This window comes from Enhydra lutris, unplaced genomic scaffold (assembly GCF_002288905.1).
Source record: "Enhydra lutris kenyoni isolate GAN:26980312 unplaced genomic scaffold, ASM228890v2 scaffoldscaffold15, whole genome shotgun sequence".
NCBI lineage: Eukaryota > Metazoa > Chordata > Mammalia > Carnivora > Mustelidae > Enhydra > Enhydra lutris.
The window spans coordinates 26,025,030-26,047,440 of record NW_019154099.1 but is presented as its reverse complement, the minus strand read 5'-3'; the positions used below and the strand labels follow the sequence as shown (position 1 = coordinate 26,047,440).

At 34.2% G+C, this 22,411-nt stretch overlaps 1 protein-coding gene across 2 annotated transcripts in view; it reads left to right on the top strand.

Annotated features, from left to right (window-relative positions):
• The window catches only part of LOC111147077 (kelch like family member 1), a 388,136-nt gene that overhangs the window by 137,055 nt on the left and 228,670 nt on the right, over nucleotides 1–22,411 (top strand). For both annotated transcript variants that reach the window (XM_022502961.1, XM_022502960.1), the window contains one exon: nucleotides 1,003–1,139. In XM_022502961.1, the coding sequence (XP_022358669.1) occupies nucleotides 1,003–1,139 (137 nt within the window). The remainder of the gene's footprint in view (nucleotides 1–1,002; nucleotides 1,140–22,411) is intronic.

Here is a 22,411-nt window from a genome sequence, read left to right as displayed (position 1 = left end):
ATAAAAATAAGACGGAGGACTTGTCTCATATGGTTATAAAGACATACTTAGACTCATAGCATTGAAAAGAATATTATATTGTCACAAGAGCAGGCGAATAAGCAAAAACAATAGAAATCTCAGAGATAGATAACTTTACATTCAGGACTCAAATTCTCAATATAGAAGCACCATTCATTCAGTGGGGAATAATCAGAGTCTTTAGTAGATAGTGTGGTTAAAAAGTGAGTATATAGACAGAAATAATTGGATTCTCATCCGAAAGGATGGAAGAACTAAATATGACAGAAAGAATGTGTATTGCAAATGAGAGAAGAAAACTAAATGGGGAGGTGTGTATTTAAAATGATAGGAGGATGGGGCACCTGGGTGGCTCAGTGGGTTAAGCTGCTGCCTTCGGCTCAGGTCATGATCTCAGGGTCCTGGGATCGAGTCCCGCATCGGGCTCTCTGCTCAGCAGGGAGCCTGCTTCCCTCTCTCTCTCTCTCTGCCTCTGCCTGCCTCTCTGCCTACTTGTGATCTCTCTCTGTCAAATAAATAAATAAAATCTTTAAAAAAAATAAATAAAATAAAATAAAATGATAGGAGGATGTTCTGTGACCAAAGGTGGTACAAAATTTCCTAACTCAGTTTTGAAAAGTATAATCTATAAGGCAATAAATAGATTGATAGATGATAGATAGCTACAGAGATACATAGATGATAGGTAGGTAGATAGAGTACCTTTGTACTGCATTTTTTTAAAGATTTATTTATTTATTTTAGAGAGAAAGAGTGAGTGAGGTGGGAGGGGCAGAGAGAATCTTAAGAAGACTGTACACTGAGTGTGGAGCCTGACACAGGGCTCCATCTCATGACCCTGAGGTCATGACCTGAGCTGAAACCAAAAGTTTCAGCTTAACCGACTGAACCACCCAGGTGCCCCTGTACTACATTCTTATTGACACTTAGCATCTGCTGCTTTACATTCATGACCTAAACCGGACCCTATGACTCTTTCAGGCTTGTTCTGAGCTCAGTCTCCGACTATTTTGCTGCCATGTTTACAAGTGATGTTTGTGAGGCCAAGCAAGAGGAGATCAAGATGGAAGGCATAGACCCCAATGCCCTCTGGGACCTTGTGCAGTTTGCATATACAGGTACAGTAAAAGAATTATAGCTTCATGTTGATGTCTTGAGAATTTTAGAATTTGAGAATTTAAAGGTTAAAATGTGCTTAGTTTGTATCTTTCTCTTTTTCAGTTAAAAGGTTATCAGGGAAAAATCAGACTACCTTTTCATTTGTCATGGACTCACAGATGTATATATGTGTACATATACCCTATTCCCATCTACAAAGGTCTTAATAAGCTTATAAAAATAAATAGTCAATAGAGTGAGCTTGGGAGTGGAGCAAAGAGGTTATTAATTATTAAATAAGAATTTTTTAATGTCCATGGTGAGAGCATCAGGAAGAGAAATATATTATCCTTTTCTTTCTTTTTGGAAAGTATGGGTTGAAATAACTCTTTTCTCCTTAAAATTTATTATTTTAATATTAAAATCTTCACAGAACATTTAAGGTGGACTTGACAAACTTAGCTGAAAAGGACAATGAAGATACTTAGAGTTATGGGAATGACTACATTTTGAGATTTTTTCTTCCTGATCTACTATGTGGACATTTTCTAATGACCTTTGCATTATGTTATATTTAGTACATTCAAATAAGTTTGCCAGTTTAGCAAACATTTGTTGAACGTTTCTAAGTGTGCAAGTATCAGCTGTATCTCTGGAGAATAAACTAATGAATAAGATGTCTTCACCTTCCAGAAGCTCATAGTCTGAGTGGAGAAGAATTAGATGAGGGAATAAATATTGATATAATGTGACACCTGAAGAGTTAGAAGGCGTAAAACCTGCTATCCGAAACATTATCAGGGCTCATATTCATTTAAAACATTTTACTAATTTTCAAGATTATTGTGGTAAGGGGAGACATTATAATAAAGTCTTGTGATAGAAGCCAAGGTAGATAGTATGAATTGAACTTATATATATATATATATGTATATATATAATTTGAAATGGCATGTGGCTTATTTTGCGTGAACTCTCAATCATGCTGTGAAACAAGAAAAACTGTAGGTTAGGGATTGATGATCAAAGCAGCAGGACCCAAGTTTAAGGAGCTGTGTTTTTGTAGCGTATTTGGTTACGGGAAACAAGAGGTTGGCATTGCGAAGATCAGCTACTAGGACCAAAATGCTGTGGGACTAGTGGGAATCTGTCTTCCTGAAGGAGGATTTGGCTTCTCATAGAGGGGAGTTTGCTCCTATAACACTTAATCAGTAAATGAAGACTCTTTGAAAAGAAAAATGCTCATGCTCTGGGTGCTTTATCTCAAAGTAGTAATGTGATAGACAGACATACACATTTCCCAGCCTCAGTTATTTTTATTTATTAAATAAAATCTAATAAATAGATTCATTTATTTATTTTAAAGAAAGAGAGAGAGAGAGAGCACATGCATGCACAAGAGTGAGTTCCCATGCAGGGTGGAAGGGCAGGGGGAGAAGGAGAGAGAACTTCAAGCTGACTCCCCACTGAACATGGAGCCCTACAGAGCTGGATCTCACAACCCTGAGGTCATGACCTAAGCCAAAATCAAGAGTCAGGCACTTAACTGACTGAGCTACTCAGCACCCGACCTCAATTATTTTTAAATTATATTTTGTCCAAGCAAATATTGCACTGGACAAAGGTAAGCAAGTAGACAAGTATGTATTCAAGGCTGTTGCAATAGGGGAGAAAAACAAAGTTCAGTCTTTAATTCTGCTGAAACAAAGGGAAGGAGAGATTTTTAAGTGTTATGAGAGAACACAGACCATCGGTGTTTACTGTTTGGCTTTACCTAAAGGAAAAGTAAACATTTTCCTATCTTTGGGACATAATGTAGTTTTACAACTCAGAGCAAGACATTCACTCAAATTATACATCTATTTCCCACAAAAACTGGAAGATAGGGGTACTACTATCATCCTTGAAGCTGACATTTCAAAGAGAATGCTTCTGGGGCCTTAAGAACAAGATTCCTGGGTTGTAAAACTGGCAAAAAGGCTTTAAAAATTACTTACATCTCAGAGGGGTAGAGAAAGAACTTAACAAGTACAAGTTTTCTGAAGTAAATTCTCTGAGAAAAGGGAGACCAAAGATCTGAAGTTCAGGAAGTAGCCTGTTTACAGCTTAGTCAAGGTGAAGGCCATGAAAACCATCTTAGTCAATTTCAATCTGTATACAACCTGAAATAGTAACATAAAAAAAACTTTGGCCTCCCAACCAAGAGAATAAACATAACCACACTGTTTCCTTGAAAGGAAAGAATCATGAAGCTTACATTTTAGGGATCTTTCTAGGAACAAAAAGGCATAAATCCAACCCTTATAGTCTCCATGGCCTGGCAATCTTGCATTTCTCTTATTCAAAACTGGGTCAAAAGACACTCATCATCATGCAGCACAAAGTTGGAAAGTGTTTCAAAGCTCCCTGCTGAATGTAATGACCCAGATTTGCTCAGCTTTATGGAAGGCAGAAAGGATATAAAGTAGCCTTTCAGTTGCCACTGCTACTTTGGTCTTTGATGCAATATCCATAGCTCCCTGGTGGTTGATAAATTTCTGATTGTTGGTTTATAGAGATATTAGATTAGCAAATAATTTACAAGCTAATATTGGGAAAACTTTGGGCATAAGATAAAATACCTTATCTTTTTATAGTTTTTTTTTTTTTTAACAAAATACAACAATAGAAGAGATGTAGTGAGCAATGACAGAAAGGGAATAATAGGGTGAATCTGTATATGTGTCCATTTAGGTAGTGTGCTAGCTAGTCTCTGAGACTTTTCTTGATAGTAGGTTAAAAAGAATGCATCACAGAAGAGGGAAAAAATGAGTGAGCAGTAAAGACACTTAAAAGGTCAGCTATTTGTTTTTTTTTTTTTTTTTTTTAATTTATTTGACAGACAGAGATCACAAGTAGGCAGAGAGGCAGGCAGAGAGAGAGAGAAAGGAAAGCAGGCTCCCTGCCGAGCAGAGAGCCCGACGCAGGGCTCAATCCCAGGACCCTGGGACCACGAAAAGGTCAGCTATTTGATAATATTTTCTTAAATTTTGAGGTTTGAGAGGCTTTGGAGAAATTAAGGAAGATCAACTCTGTAAAGCATTGATAGTAGCTGTAGAAATAAAGTATTCAGTAGAGATCCATAAGATTGCTTTAAAATGATTTAAACAGATTAAAATTTCCATGAGATCTGGAAAGTCTGGAAGGTTTGAAAGAACCATAGTAGCTAATTTATTCATTAATGTAGAAATTAAGGGGGAAAAATGAAAGCGTAAAGTAGCTTGCAATAAATTCTTGACTAAGATACGCTTCAGTGATTATAAGGTTTAATAATCTTTGATTGAAGAATGAGGAATTATCCCTTAAAGAATTTCAGGTAGTAAAATTTGCACATGGTAAGTCATGGGAGACATCCTCCCCGTCTACCTCTCTTTTCTCCTACTCTAGCAAATTTGAATAAAGTGGGACCAGGGGCCTGATAGAGCTTCAGTAAGAATGAAGGCAAGTAGTTACAGATTTATTTTTCTGGTAACTAGGAAAACGGACCTAGGTACAAAGGAGGTGACTGCGGTGATGGTAATAGCTCAAGGGTAATATGAATATTTTTAAAGGAAACATATAACAATAAAAAAAGTTAATTCTAGCAATATATAAGATAGGATAAAATAACCAGTAAGGTTTTCATGTTGACAAAATTAAACAGTTCTAGTGGCATAAAGGATTAAAATACAGCAATAAAAATGATGTCTAATTATTACAGTATCAAAATTAGCTTCTTTAGGTCATTTTTTTCACACATTGTCATAGTTCAGGAATGGAAAAGAAATGAAAATTTACACTAATGTTAGAAATAATTGTATATCTAATATGAGGTTCATATCAATTTCCTAAGTTCTTACTTAGCTGTTTAAATGGTTTCAAAATTTCTTTTTAAAACTTTCCATTGGATTTTTTTAATGGTTTTCAACCAAGAAATCTGAGTATGATCTTAACTATTCATAGAGAGCAAAAAGGGCAAAATCAATAGTGCATGTTATAAGATCGGTTCCTTTTATAATTGGTGACTTACATTTAAAGTTTGAATTCTTTGTTGTAATCCAAAAGATACATAATTACAATACTGTGTATCAGTTTTCAAAATGAAACCATAATTCAGCTAACAATATTTAAACACACTGCATGAAAAGAGTCACACTAGGGACTAGAAGATAAAATACAAATTAAGACTGGATGGATACAGGTTAATATAACATAAACCTTTAAACAAATTTGGTAATGAATGAAATTATTAGAACAGGGCATAGTGAAAAAGCTCTTTACTTCTGTTTTCAAAAGCAGTAAGATCTGTGTACCACTTTCCACTTTATGACTTTCTCGGTTAGAATAGTGTCAAATACTTAAAAACAGCTTTTTGAGTATTTTCCTACATGTAATGGAGCCTCTGTTCTGTAATTTTACTCATCTAGAAAAGAAATCTGAGATAGTAGTTGTTGAATCTGTAATAAAGCCTGTGATTTAAATCATGAAGTGAAGGCTGTTCTGGAGTAATTCTACAGAACATACTTACAAGCACAGAATCAAAGAAGAAAACTTAAAATATATCTATGTCTATAGTTTATCTCATTCTACTTTCATATTATATAGAAACTTAGAGATGTATAGAACTATAGAAATTCCATCCCTTACATTATAAATTTTATAGATGAACATTTTTTTCATGGCTAAGTATGTGATGCAAAGCAGAGGCACCAAAACTGTCTTTTGTAAGAAGTGCATATTTGGTATTTCAAATAAGCATTGAAAAATCATCTAAGACAAATCAGAACTTTGTTGTTCTCTTTTGAATTAATGTGAGGGGACAGATTTTTTTCCAACTTTAAGAACCTCTGAAGTTCTTTAGGCAGTCCATCAATGAAATAAAGTAACCTGACAAAGATCAATAGTAAGACACTGAATCTATTACTAGAATGAAACATCAGAACACACATTTAATGGCATTTTCTCTATTGAATCAATGTCCTTTTGTAAAGTTATCAGTTATGTTGGAGTTCCTTGGAGCAGCTTGTGACCAAAATAGTTTGGGTAGCTTAAATCGACAACCACATTACTGTACAGTGACTTACTGCAAGTTTGGATCATGCTTCTTCCCAGTCTTACTGCTAGTTCCCTGCACAAGGCAATGGTACCTAACAACTTAAGCACATTAATGCCTAATAGTCCTTGTCCTGTAAATGCACTGAACACCTTTCAAGTGTTATTAGATGCCTACTATGTGCTGTGCCCGATGGTCTTTGGAAGACTATTTACTTAATTTCTGTCTTTATGGGACTTTCGAATTTAGGGTATAAAATAACTAGCTTTTGTGTCTTCTTTTCATATAAACATACATTTGATAGACACAGTCTAATATTTCTTCATTACAGAATGGTATAAAGCAAATTTTGAAGGCCATTACATTGGTTGTGTGTGTGTATTTAAATGAATACATATATGTAGATATACATACACACACCGCACACACACACACACATATATTTTACATGTATAATATATATATACATATTTCAATATTTGCATTCTGGCCAAAAACTGATGATCATATTGTGAAAATAAAAGAGCAAATTTAATATATTTGAAAAGGATGCTCTGGAGTTCACTATATTTTAGCGTTCTTTCAGGTTGATTGAAATTTCCTTCTGGTTTCTCTTTTATATAGTCCCTACTATCCAGACATACTTGAAAATATACTGTGTTCATTGATGCATAAGGAAATAGAGTTCTAACAAATGTGGGAGATGGGACTGCAGGGTTACAAGCAAAGTGTCAGGTCCTATAGAGAACTGATAAGGACACAGTTTAAATAAAGGAAGCTGTCCATCTAGCAGTGGTATTAAGAAGAGAGGTTGAAAATTAAACTGCCAAATGGCAAACATTTAATCATACTGAAGAGTTAACTTCCTTATTAAAAAAAGAAAGGTTTATGTGCCACTAAAGTTAATTAAAATCTTAGTACATGCTAACAAATGTTAAGATAGCTTCTGCTTACTGCCAAACATTTGAACAAAATAAATACACACACACAGTAGCCGAGATGTTTAATGTTCTGCTTTAATATTAAAAAAGCATACATCAATATAGTCAGCCTGGACTGAATATTCTAAACTCCCCTTAGAATTTTTTATTGTAATTAAACATAAATTATTGTTTCATTTTTATTACTGGTTTAATTCAAGTGGCATGAATTATGCAAGCACATTAGCACAATATTAGTTTTAAAGTTAGAACTTTTACTAGTTGGAAAATTTCTGTTCTCAATTTAAGAAATTGAGACTTTAAAGACTGGCTTTATCTATTATTTTTCTATCCATTAATTTAAAATATTGATTTAGTAATTTCCATAGGATGCTGACATAATCTATACATTCAGGAAGAAAAAAAAGTAAAAATAATAAAAATAAATCAGTTATATATTGTCATCCTATTTCTGCCTTTTCATTATCCCAGGAACCTTTATTTGCTTGTGTGTGTGTGTGTGTGTGTGTGTGTGTGTGTGTGATGAATGATATAAGCTAATTTGGAGAAATTTTTGTATCAAAATAGATAATAAAAATTATGTACATTTTCTGAATATTTTATAACATTTTGTTGTTACTGAACCGCATCTTGGCTTCATGCTATGGAATTTCAAAGACAGACTGAAAAAGAAATTGGTATGTGAAACTTAATATTTACTAGCGATAGTGGAAAGGTTATGTCTCTTCTGCCCTGTAATTCACATTTACTTTCTGGGTCCCCAAGTAAGGAAAATCTCCCAGATCTCATCTTATAATCAACTTTGTTTTCTTAAAAAATCTGCTTGGATTTTATTTTATTGTTACTCACAATCTTATAATTGTTGACATTTTTCCTTTGGGTACTAGGAATTGTATAGAGAAACTGTTTACATGTCCTTTTTGTCCTACATTTTGCTTTGGATCCTAGGAAGGCAGGTACTGACTCCTGTGTCACCGTGCATGTATGTAGAGTACACGCTGTGTATTTTTTGCATTAATCTCCTATTTGACTATATTTTTCAGGGTCACTTCACCTTCACTCTAATCCCAAAATATCTGCACACTTGATCCTGTTGTACTTGCGGGGTAGTACGTAGAATTCAACGTCAGAGACCTGTGGGGGTTTTTTTGGCCTTCACCAGGACTAACATTCAACCAAAACTCACTGAGATGATTCAGCCCAGTATTCGTTCAGATTGCTGAGCATTTATTCTAATTGGCATGTACTTACTTCTTACTTCTCAAGTATTTTAATTATATTCTTTGTGCTCCCCCAGTTTTACTTAGCGGTCTTGGTCAACTTACTTAGTTTTATAGGGTCTTAATATTACTCAACTCTAAGAAAGGAAAATGATAATGTCTAAGTAAATGAGCTAGTAAGATTATGTGGGTTTAGCATACTGCTTAGAACGTTATAAGCACTCAATTATGATGATTATTTGTAATGGGTGTTTTTATAAGTTCCATCAAATCCTTTGCAGAATCCATATAAAAAATGAAACTGGGGAGTGAATCATCACTTTGTCGACTGTTATTAATTTTAAATCTGATTTATTATATGTGTTAGTATTACAGTATGAACTCTCATCTATATATAATTTGGTATACATTTTTAGTGATTTTTTTAAACCACCTATCCAATTTTACTGTCTTATATATTTTAATTATTTTTATCATGTATTGCCTTCATTATTTTAGCATATCTTATCTCATTCCACACAGTAACAAGATGAGATGAGCAAGTAGTCAACTCTTACTGTCAGTTACAAAAATGAAAATACCTTGCTATAGAGGGCAACAAAATTCCATGGACATGGGAGCATGGTCCAGTTTTCCCACAGGCATTCCAATGTCTTTTCTGCTAGATCTAAAGGTATTCAATGTTCCGTCTGATTAACAAGAAAGGGAATGCTGCCTATATGTATTTATGTTACTACTTCCATTTTATTGCTTTCCATTTTACTAGTACCAACTGCCATCAAATATAATTTCTTCTTACAATTAATTTCCTTTTCCATAAAATCATGAATAAACTGAAGAAAGTATGTAGATGCTACAAATGGAGAATTGTGATTGATCCTAGCACTGTACCACTGATCATCCTCAGGCTGGGACATTCACAATTTCATAACTTGGCAAATGTAAGTCTAATTTTGTTTTGTTATTATTATGTAAATAAGAAGAATGATTAAAAAATACTACATGTTTAACATGTAACATTTTCAGGATGTTTTACACACATCTGTATTACTTTTCATAACATTCCCCTTTATCATGCAGTTGGGAATAATGCAGCAACAACCCCACATATGTTTCTGAACAATACATATCTTTAAAAATATACTTGAATTGAGTTTTGATTATTTCTCAATACTTTGCATTTGAAATTTGATAGTGGGGATTCTTTCTGCAGAAGTATGTGGTGGAAAAAAACAACTAAAAACAATAAACAAGCAAAAACAAGCAAATAAAACAACTCCGCTCACTGTCCCCTTTGAAGACTTCCAGAAATCATCATTTTGTCTGGTTTACCACCTTCATTCAGGCGAGACTTCCCCTTCATGTTGGAGACATGAAATTCATAAAAAGAACTCTTAAGAATTTTGTTTTTAAATGCTTTGTCTACCTTCCATAAAGGACGCTAAGGGCTATCCAACAGGGAACACATGTGAATGGTATGCTGAAGACACATCGGAAGGGAATACCTTGATCTCTTGACTCCTTTAGATTGTGTGCTTGAGCTTTCTTAGACACATTATAGCCCTGTTGTAGTCCTCTTGTACTCCTTTGCCAGAGAAAATATTCCACTAAATGACATTCGTGCAAGTCTGATGCCTGTGTCTGCCAAGTCTTCTCTTCTCTGGAGATGTTGTTTAGGAGTGTGTGTGTGTGCGTGTGTGTGCGTGTGTGTGCGCGGTGGAGAGTGGGGGGTGGGGTACTGCAGAATAAAATATCTATAAAAAATCTAGACTAGTAATGGAAGTTCAGTCTTGTGAGAAGAATTATCAAAATCACTTTAACATATAACATGTTCATTTCTGATTCATTCATGTCAAAATGTAAACAATACTTTGAAATATATGTCATTAATTATTTCATGTGTTTTCCTGGATATAGTCTACTTTCTGATAAATGGGCATTTTAATAGGACATTTTAAAATTTTCTGACAAATTATTATTTTACTTATCAAGTCAAAGAAAATATATTTAGGGCCTCAAGCACAAACCTCATTTTTTCATATGTATTTTATTTAAATTTGTCATGTCACAAACTGGCTCAAAATGGCTCCAAAGTAAAATACATTCAGGAGGGAAATAAGTCGTCAATGATGTATAGGGTAGTTTTTTGACATGTATTAGAGAGTTAACTGTATATTCCTCCAATAACACTTTGGAACTATTTTGAGGCTAAGAAATACTGATTATGATTAGGTGCTGTTAGATGTGGGGATTTCAAGAAAAATATGAATGCTTATAGTCAGAAAATGAAAGTGGTTAATCTCTGAAAATGATCTAAATGATGGAAGAAAAGGAATAAGATAATGTATTAAGCATATTTTGAAAGCCAGGATACTGCTCCAAAGAAAATTATCTGTTAAACAAACAAACATAAAAACATCTGGCAACTCAGAAGCCTGGCAGAACGGAGGAAGTTGGGAATATGGCCTCCCACGCAGGTAGAATGCTAGAACTCTTGATCTGGGCAGATAGCCAGATGATAACATATCAAAACTGTAGCCTTTATGTCCATGTCGCAGCCAGCCAAGTTAGTGCATAAAATCTTTAAGCATCCTAAGATGGAGCAACTTTGTAGATAACTTCAATTCAACCTAGTTCTATAAGAACATTCTTTTCCATAATGTTACTGTAACATCTGTCCAGTGAGAAGGTATATTTTCTTATATTTACCCTTTCAATCTTCCCTCTGTTTTACGGACTGAAGTAGAAAAATAAAGGAAGAGCAAATCTAAAAAGTCATTTACAGAAGCCACAAGACTGATTTGGTCTTAATTTTGTGCCTCAGAATCTGTGATGTATGTATAAGGCTTTGAAATTCAAAGAAAAAAGACCTGAAAGAGGCATTCATATGCAAATCAACAACACCCCTGGTATGATTTACACCCTAAGAGTCATAAGAGTCTTAAGATTCTGTTTGTAGTCATAGAAATTACATACCAATTTGTTTTAGCTTCTCAGGCACCAAGGTAGAGAAAGAAGCATAATCAATTATAAATAAAAACAAGGATTTTCCTCAACATACATAGGTTTCTAATAGTGAAATCTGAGAAGAATATTTTTGAATATTTGAATATTTATAAAACTCTGTATTATGTACTTCAGACATCTTCACTAATATGCCAAAAGTGGATATGGTAATGAATTATAAAACTGTTTCTTCTGTTGGCTGATTCAGGTTCAAATGATACTGCCCAGACACAGAGATTACTAATCATTTCATACATCAAACAGTAAGATATTAAAATCCAGGGATAAAACTCAGTTGGGTTGAAGGTACCTTTAATTTAAAGAGATTAGTATTGGGGCACCTGGATGGGTCAGTCAGTTAAGTGCCAGACTCTTGATTTTGGCTCAGGTCATGATCTCAGGGTCATGAAGTTGGGGTCTGCATGGTGGGTGGAGCCTGCTTAAGATTCTCTGTGTGTCTCTGCCTCTCCACCCATCCCCACCTCCACTCTCTCTCTCCCTCTCTCTTAGAGAGAGTGATTGTTGTTACTGATGCTGAACTCAAAAGAATGTGTTTCACCTAAAGATATCCTAAAATATTAAATTCTGTAATGGCCAAATGAGCACATGTGTAGTATATTTGATTCACCAGTTGACCAATTATGTTACTTACAGTAGAAGTTTGGATAACTTGTGTAACTATGAGTTGATGCTTTTTATTTTTTTTTTCCTCACAACCAAAATTTCCTTGAGTATTGAGTGGTAGCCTGTGTTACACTGAACACTATAGCAGGTAGTGGGAGTAGAAAAAAGTCTATGTAGTTTATTAAGGACAGAGTTATAAGCTATGATATACTGAAAATAAGGGGTCCACTTGATGGTTAAAGTCAAGTAAGTTGAACGCCTATGTATGGATGTGGGTCAAGGGATTATTCAGAAAAAGTCAAGATTATTCCCAGCAAACAATTTCTTGTTCTTTTCCGAATGATAGATATGTGAGAATACTAGATTTAAAACAATTTAGGTAAATGAGTACTGAAATTTTTAGTTCTAACCTGATACCCACTGGGCTTTTTTTTTTTTTTTTTAAGATTTTATTTATTTATTTGACAGAGAGAGATCACAAGCAGGCAGAGAGGCAGGTAGAGAGAGAGGAGGAAGCAGGCTCCCTGCTGAGCAGAGAGCCCGATGCGGGGCTCGATCCCAGGACCCTGAGATCATGACCTAAGGCAGCGGCTTAACCCACTGAGCCACCCAGGCGCCCCCCCACTGGGCTTTTTAAAGAAAAAGGTGTGCAGGTAGAATTAGAAAAATGATGGGCTTTATGATCACAACTGCCTTTTCACTGGCCCTTGCGTAGGTATTTCCCTGACTTTTCTAAAAGTGAGCCCTTAAACTCTGAGATATATTTAGTGCTTGAAAAACATAAAGCATGCTTTTCTTATGGCTGGAATCCATAGAAGACATTGTTTATTAATAAGCTCTAAGTTGATAGGATTTTCCAGGCATAGCCTGTCATTCTGTTTTCTAAAGCTAGTTTGCAACCAGGATTTTCTTCCAGATGAGAGGTGGAGAGAGGGACAAGGAAGTCAATAATGTGGTGCATATTAGAATAAGGAATAATTTAATGATAGCAATAGTCCAAAGTGCAGTAAAAATCACTTTCTTTTGGTAACTGTTAAAAAGACATGTAAGCCTACTAAAAATAATAAAATGATGTAAATCAAAACTTTCTTAACTCTCCTGCCTTTTTCAAAACACTCAAAAAATGCAGGAATTTGTTGCTATAAATAAATTATTAAGTAAATAAATAATGGGGAAAATACAAGTCTCTCATGCAGAACTTCACATCATTTATGTAATTAATTTTCCCTCAAGGAAATAGAGCATAATGGCCCATTCGTTAAGTGTCGTTATGCATAGGGTCCTCCTCCCAGAAATCATAGTATGGAAAAGGAGACAAAAGGATAATTTTACAGTGGAGAAACCTGACAAACACTACCTCTACTGTGGGGTGACCTGATTGTGCAGAGGCCAGAGGCACAGGTGGTGAAAGAATTCACCCAACACAGAACAAAAGAGATAGACATTTACTGAATAATAATAATAATAATAATAATAATAATAATAATTTTTTTAAAAGAAGAAGTTTACTGAATATACTGTAAGGGAGAGCAGCCAGAACTGCAAGGAAGCAACTTTCTGCCTGGAGGCAGTCGTGGGGGATTGTAGTTAAAAAAGGAAAGGTGGGGAGGTATGAACATATGGAAATTTCCTTTTTGGTATCTGTATCTGGGTATAAGTTACTCATTGTTCACGTAGGGCTTATAGATATTTTGAGGTGGTCACCTAATAGGCCTGCTTAATTTAACATTTGTATCATACTAACGTAAAATGTTAATAACTAGGGAAATAGGTTATATATATGCAGGCAGAGAGGCAGGTAGAGAGAGAGGAGGAAGCAGGCTCCCTGCTGAGCAGAGAGCCCGATGCGGGGCTCGATCCCAGGACCCTGAGATCATGACCTAAGGCAGCGGCTTAACCCACTGAGCCACCCAGGCGCCCCCCCACTGGGCTTTTTAAAGAAAAAGGTGTGCAGGTAGAATTAGAAAAATGATGGGCTTTATGATCACAACTGCCTTTTCACTGGCCCTTGCGTAGGTATTTCCCTGACTTTTCTAAAAGTGAGCCCTTAAACTCTGAGATATATTTAGTGCTTGAAAAACATAAAGCATGCTTTTCTTATGGCTGGAATCCATAGAAGACATTGTTTATTAATAAGCTCTAAGTTGATAGGATTTTCCAGGCATAGCCTGTCATTCTGTTTTCTAAAGCTAGTTTGCAACCAGGATTTTCTTCCAGATGAGAGGTGGAGAGAGGGACAAGGAAGTCAATAATGTGGTGCATATTAGAATAAGGAATAATTTAATGATAGCAATAGTCCAAAGTGCAGTAAAAATCACTTTCTTTTGGTAACTGTTAAAAAGACATGTAAGCCTACTAAAAATAATAAAATGATGTAAATCAAAACTTTCTTAACTCTCCTGCCTTTTTCAAAACACTCAAAAAATGCAGGAATTTGTTGCTATAAATAAATTATTAAGTAAATAAATAATGGGGAAAATACAAGTCTCTCATGCAGAACTTCACATCATTTATGTAATTAATTTTCCCTCAAGGAAATAGAGCATAATGGCCCATTCGTTAAGTGTCGTTATGCATAGGGTCCTCCTCCCAGAAATCATAGTATGGAAAAGGAGACAAAAGGATAATTTTACAGTGGAGAAACCTGACAAACACTACCTCTACTGTGGGGTGACCTGATTGTGCAGAGGCCAGAGGCACAGGTGGTGAAAGAATTCACCCAACACAGAACAAAAGAGATAGACATTTACTGAATAATAATAATAATAATAATAATAATAATTTTTTTAAAAGAAGAAGTTTACTGAATATACTGTAAGGGAGAGCAGCCAGAACTGCAAGGAAGCAACTTTCTGCCTGGAGGCAGTCGTGGGGGATTGTAGTTAAAAAAGGAAAGGTGGGGAGGTATGAACATATGGAAATTTCCTTTTTGGTATCTGTATCTGGGTATAAGTTACTCATTGTTCACGTAGGGCTTATAGATATTTTGAGGTGGTCACCTAATAGGCCTGCTTAATTTAACATTTGTATCATACTAACGTAAAATGTTAATAACTAGGGAAATAGGTTATATATATACACACACACACACACACACACACACACACACACACACACACACACACATATATATATACAAGAAGCCTCAGTACTATCTATTCAAGTTTTCTACAAATTTAAAATATTTTTAAAGAAGTTTATTTTAAAAAATTCTATGTACTTAAATATTAATTTTTAATATTATTTCAATTCTAGTGGGGTAATGATATTATTTCTCTTTCTTTCCATTGAAGATAGAGATAAATAGATGATAGATGGATAGATAGATAGATAGATAATTTAATTTACTTTATGGATTTTATAGGCAATTTTTGTAATTAGTAAAATGCATTTTTTAATGTAACTGATTTTATAGTAAAATATGGTTATACAGAACAGTTGGTAATAGGATACCACTTTTCCATTAAAATTACAAAATAAATTCACATTCTTCTATTATCTTCACTTTTTCCTCTCCATCCTATTTTACATATTTTCATTTCAATACAGTGTAAATTTAAGCATATTCTCTTCTAGAAAATCACTTTAAGTCTACTGATACATATTTGGAATACTCAGTAGCGTTAGCATTTACTTACAGTGGGATTATACATATATGTAGCATGTACTTGGAAGTACCATATTCAAAAGGCATTCCCTTTCAATTCCCAAAGTTGAGTCTAATTCTATCTAATTCTCTCAATCTAATTCATATAGGGTCAAATCAATTATTGGGGTTTTAGCTCATTGGTAGTTATTGAGTGAGGCATGGTTATGTGATACAGTTTTTGTCAAGGCAACATAGAAGAAATATTTCTGGGAAACTTTAGTAAAGATTTCTTCACTGATTCAAGAGAGACATGGAGGAAGGAATAGTTTCTCTTTCAGAGGTGTTTTCCTGTCTGAATGCGAAGCTTGAAACTATGGCAGCTATGAGGGAAACAATAAGGCATTTGAGAAGATGGTTGCTTTCTGATGATGTGTTGAGTCTTTCAATTATTTTTTTTTCTGGAGACAACTATCTTCTGAACTTGTCAAAAGAGATTATAGCTATTTCCTTATTATTTAAGAAAATTTTCTCAGGGCTTTCAGTTATTCTAGTTACAGGCTCCTTAGCTATCTGAAGTTTCATGTAGGTATCTCATATTTTTAAGCTAATTTTCTATGGAACCCAAAGTAAAAATATGTAGACTTACCCTGTTCATACATCTAACATTTGTGAATATTATGCCTTAAAAGTTAACTTTGAATGAATGTGTAGAAATATTTTTTTCATTAAGAGTATTCATGTTTTCTTTTTAGGTTCAATTTTAAATCAAATGTTTGGTAGATTTTTGCCTTTTTACCATAAAAGACTGTCAGAGAAATAGCCAGGTTCTATATACATAGAAAAAATTATATATATATATATATATATATATATATATAATGCATGACGTAGCTCAGTTTTTATGCACTCAAGCTCAACACTCACTAATACTCCATTTGTGCCTTCTGACTTTTTACAAAGGGTCTTTTCATTGAATATATTCCAAGTTGAAAAAAAATAGAGCATTTTTACTCTGAAACACACAATGCTTGTATCTTCCAGATTTGCATCCAGAGTTACCATAGGTAACTTGAAAAAATTAGTCTATAGATAACCTGTGAAAATTCAAAAATTTTCTCCTTTTCCTCTTTTTTTTTAAAGAAAAGGAGGAAGTGCCTGCTAAAATATGATCTAAATTATTATGATGTACAATGCTAGACTCAGTATTTGAACTTGGACCCTTTGTTTTTACAGACAAATAACTTACATATCCTCTGGCTTGTTACCCAGACCTAACATCGCTGAATCACTTTTCAAGTGTTGATCTGGGAAGACAAATGTACTAGCATGCACACACACCCACACACCATTTTATATGTTAGGTTTACATTTATAAGATTATTTTGACAATATGTTGATCAGGTATTTTAAGCGGTAGCATTTGAAATATAGGGCATATATGAAATTTCATAGCATATATGAACTTGCCATAACTATAATATGTTCTATATATTGTTAACTGTAAGAAAAAATAGCACACAATTTCTTTAAATTATAATCTACTATCTTTGTGATTTTGCTAGTAAAGTTTGAATTAAAGCCTTCGGAAAATAAAGGTACTAGACCACCCAACTCATCTTTGCTGACATTTAAATATTCTTTTTAAAAGCTTTATTGATGAATAATTGACATACAATAAACTGCATATATATAAGATGTACACTTTGACTTTTTGACATATGTATACACTCATAAAACCCTTGCCATAATCAGAGTAATGAATATATTCATCACCCACTTTCTGATCCATCTCGTTTATCCTCCTTGCTCCTACTCCATACTCAGGTACTGATGATCTGATTTATGCCATAATAGTGTAAATGTTTAAGAATTTTAATTAAGCTGCATCATAAGGTTTTTTATTTATTTAGTTATTTTTTTGGTTTGGTTTGTTTCACTCAGTGTAAGTATTTTGCACTCAGCATACTTAACCATGATGTTGCATATATCAACAGTTCTTTCCTTTGTATAGGTAGTATTTCATTGTAGCCCTCGTTATTTACAGTTTTGTTTTCAACAGTTTCAGCTATCCAAGCCAGATGATCCTCCTTCGGACATGATGTCAGAAGGCCAGCAATAAGGTCATGTTAGGTCACAATGCCTGCCTCATTCACCTCACTCCATCTCATTACATAGGCATTTATTATCTTACATCATCAGTAAAAGAACGGTGTGTACAGCACAAGTTATTTTAAGAGAGAGACCACATTCACACCATCTTTATTACAGTATACGGTTATAACTGTTCTATTGTGTTATTGGTTATTTTGTTAATCTCTTACTGTGCCTAGTTTATGCATTAAACTTTATCATAGGTATGTATGTATAGGAAAAACAGTGTGTAGAGGGTTAAGTACTATCCATGGTTTCAGGCATCCCCTGGAGGTCTTGGAAAATATCCCCCACAGATAAAGGGAATTACTGTACTATAGTTTGTTCATCTATTCACTTGTTAATGAACATTTGGGTTGTTTCCAGTGTTTGACTATTACAAAATAAATCTACTATAAACATTCAAGGCTTTATATCAACGTATTGTTTTATTTTTCTTGAGTTAGTACTTAGGAATGAAATGGCTGTGTCATTTGAGAGGTGAAATTGCAAAACTGTTTCCCAAAATGGATATACAATTTCACATTTCCACCAGCAGTGCTAATGCAGGTGTAGTGGTATTTCACTGTGCTTTAGTTTCCATCCACCTGAACATTAATAATGTTGAGCACTTTTCATCCATGTATCTTCTTTTATGGAACATCTGTTTAGATCATTTGCCCATTAATTTTTTTTTCTTGTTATTGAGTTTGAGACCTCTTTATGTATTCTGGATGCAAGTACTTTATCAGACATGATTTTGCAAACATTTTTTTTTTCCTGGTCTGTGGTTTATCTTTTTGTCCCTTTAATATTGTCCTTTGCAGTGATTTTTATGAAGTCTAATTTAACAATTTTTTTCTTATGGATTATGTTTTTGATGTCTTCTCTAGGAAATCTTTAACTTAAGGTCACAAAATTTTTCTATTTTCTTATAGAAGATTAATAGTTTTAGTTTTTACATTTTTACATTTAGGGCTATGATCCATCCTGAGTAATCTATTTTCTCCCATTAGCTCATCACATTCATTGTTTTGTATTCTATAAGTTAGCTTCTGTGGATAACAGTTGCTTGTCCCCAAAATTTTTGCCCCAAGGCTAATGTCTTAAAACAACAATGATTTTTTTGTTTATAAGTTGTGGCTTGTCAGTGGGCTGGACTTGGTTGAGAATTTTTTCTGCTATTTTAGAACAAAGGTCAATCATGTATTGGTGCTCAGTTGTCTGTCAGCAATATAACTATCTACCAACAAGGGGTCAGGTTGATGAAACAGGCCTGCCCTGGCTTAATGACATGATGGTCTCAAATAGAGCTCAAACACAACAGGGAGCATGCCTCTCATGGCCCTGTTTGCCTCATGTTTTCCACTTTTCCTTTCTCCTTGGTCGTAGTATATGAGAGTATTTCTGAAGGGCAAATGTGTAAAGAAAGGCATGATTTATGGCTATATACGCCTTTTATCCTGCCTGCTCTATCTTACATGAAAGTCCTCTTGTGTACCCACTGCCCTCAGTTTGAACACAAATATATTCCTCTGGAAGGGTATCTAAGTCTGCTTTCCAGAACTTGACTCAGGTTCTGACCAACAAGGATATCAATCTTAGATCATACTTACCTGTCCAAATAGTAGTCATGTGTAACGCTAAATGTGAAGGGACATAAGATGTGCCATATTTACTATACAACATTTCAAACTGATAAAAGTTACTGAGAATATTTTAATGGGAAGCTGGGCATCTTTCTTCTCACCTAAGAAATAAAATATGAATAAAAACAAAACTCTGTCATGATGGATGCATTTCTCCCTTACGAAGAGATACACTGATTTTGGGATTTATTATTACCATACATATTTCTACCTACACAAAATTGCTCTGTCACTATGTGTGTGTGTGTGTGTGTGTGTGTGTGTGTGTGTGTATAAATATAGATATATGGAGTAATTTTCATATATATATATGTACAAGTATGTACAGTATGTATATTTGTACAAGTCTCTTTTTTCCTTAAACTTCATTGTTGTTGGATTGATCCATATTGATAATGTAGATCTGGTGCATTGATCACTAGATGATTGATGTTGTATTCTATTTGATTTATGAATATACTATGCTTTATGGGATGCTCTGTGGATGGATACTATTGTGCAGTGTGATTATACATAGTGTACATCTGTAATTATAAAAATGAATAGTATTTTAAAGAACTATTTTTAGTTTTTTAAAAAAATGAATAGCTTTTCACTTGTTGAATTAATTAGAACTAGATAATCTGTTATTGTTAATATATTAGTCATCACATTTTCAAATAAAATCAATCTCCTATATAAACATAGATTACAATAATGAGATGAGTAGATATCTAGAAACTCATTGTAAAACCCAAGGTCACACTGATTACCTCCAGATATTTTATAGTTTTACATTTTGCATTGAAGTTTACTATTCACTTTGAATTAATTTTTGTATAAGGTGTGAGGCAGGGTCCAAATTAAACAGTTTGCATTCAGAAAGCCAATTGCTGCACTACCAGTATTTAAAGAGGTTTAAGTTTCTTCACTGAATTACCATTTCTGAGTAAACTTTATAAAATGTGTGGGGTATGGATTAAAATACAAGTTTCTGCCTGTGGGTATCTGATTGTACCAGCACCATTTTTCCAAAGACTATCCTTTCTCGATTAAATTGTCTAGTGCCTTTGCAAAAACTAGTTATTAATATATGGGTGGTTCTAATTCTGGAGTCTATTTTTTCCATTGATCTGCATATATTCAGACAAGTCCCAGTTTTAATTACTGTAGCTTTGTAATAAGTCTTAAAATCTGGTAGCATTATTACTTTGTTCTTTTTCAAAATTGTTTTGGTTATTCTAGGCCATCCATGGCATTTGCATATGAATTTTAGAATCATTTCTGTAATTTCTACAAAATGTCTGCTGGGATTTTGAATATGATTATAATAAATCTATAGGTTAATTTGGGGTGAACTGAAATGTTAACAATGTTACATTTTCCAGCTAATAGGCACAGTGTATCTTCAACTTCACCTACTACTCCAGCGATTCTAATTAGAATGCTGTGGTGGGATATCCCAAGACTATCTTCCCAAGTTCAGTGATTTAGTAGGATGGCTCACAGGACTCAGCACATAGTCATACCAATGGTTATGATTTATTATGGCAAAAGGATTCAGTGCAGAGTCAGGGAAGAGAAATGGGTGAAGCCCCAGAGAAACAAGGCACAAACCTCCAAAAGCTCCATTCCAAGTGCAATCACACTGGGCACACTTCATGTCCTCTTCAATGAGATGTGACAAAGCATGTGAATTGTTGCCAACCAGGGAGATTCATTAGAGACTCAGTGCCCTGGGTTTTTATGGAGGTCTGATCACATAGGCAGCATCTGCTTAGCATGTGCCAAAATTCAAGAACCCCAGAAGGAAAGCAGGTGTTCAGCATAGGCCATATTGTTTATACAAACACTTTAGGTAGAATGAACCATTTGTATTAGTTAATGGTGGGAACCTCTTTGAAATCTAAGTTTTTAGACACCAGTCAAGGGCGAATCTTACAAGCAGGCCTTTTCAAAAATAGAAGGTCAGGGCTACTGTGTTAATTTTTTTTTTTCTGCACAATTGCTATCGAAAACAGTTAATTGGGGCACCTGGGTGGCTCAGTCACTTAAGCATCTGCTTTAAGTGCAGGTCATGGTCCCAGAGTCCTGGGATCCAGTCCCGCATCAGGTATCAGGCTCCCTGCTTAGCAGGGAGACTGTTTCTCCCGTCTCCGTCTGCCCCTCCCCTCTGCTCATGCATTCTCTTTCAAATAAATAAATAAATACATACATACATATATACATACATACATCTTTAAAAAACAGAAAAAATTAGTTAAAATTAAAGGAAGTTATTCTCCCAATGTCCTGAAATCAAAATAAATGGAATCTATAAAAGGTATACCATCTGTATTTATCTCTTTTATCTGATTTTCACGAGACCCATGCTAGGAAGCATGTAACCATCTTCTTGGCAGTCTTACTGGAAGTTTTAGGTAAAATTCCTCTGAGGGTTTGAAATCATGACAATATTTTAAAAGATATAAATATTATCAAAAGTTGTTATGCATATGATCAATTATAAATAACAAATTTTAATGTGTTCATGTTATCTCCTTTATATTTCATATTTTTATTCTTATAAGTTTAGGTACACATTTCATAAATCATTTAAAATCTATAAAATACAGGTTTCTGTAACCTGTAGAATACTTCATTCTGGTGCCTACTATAATATTCATAAACCTTAAAATATAGATCAATAACTGCCCTGACATAATTTATCTTAAAATCATCCAAGCTTGTGTGAATATTTCAACTTCAGATGAATATTTTATTTGACATTATTATTGAATGATAATGTGAAATATAAACACCTCCAAGAATTGCACTGGCAAATGTCTCCTCTGCTGAGTTGACCTATGTTACTCAATGTTCTACTAGTTGATTAATAACCAAATAATAGGATCCTTGTGCATTTATCAAAATCTTGTAAGCTCAAAAGTAACTATTTTAACTTTTATTATTGATAATGTCCCACTTTTATATTAAAACTAAACTTTAGGTAGCTAATTTAAATGGAAATTAGTATATAATAAAAAAGTATTTAATTTTGTTCTACTACACTGTTCCTTTTAATTTGTTTCCACTTTACCTGC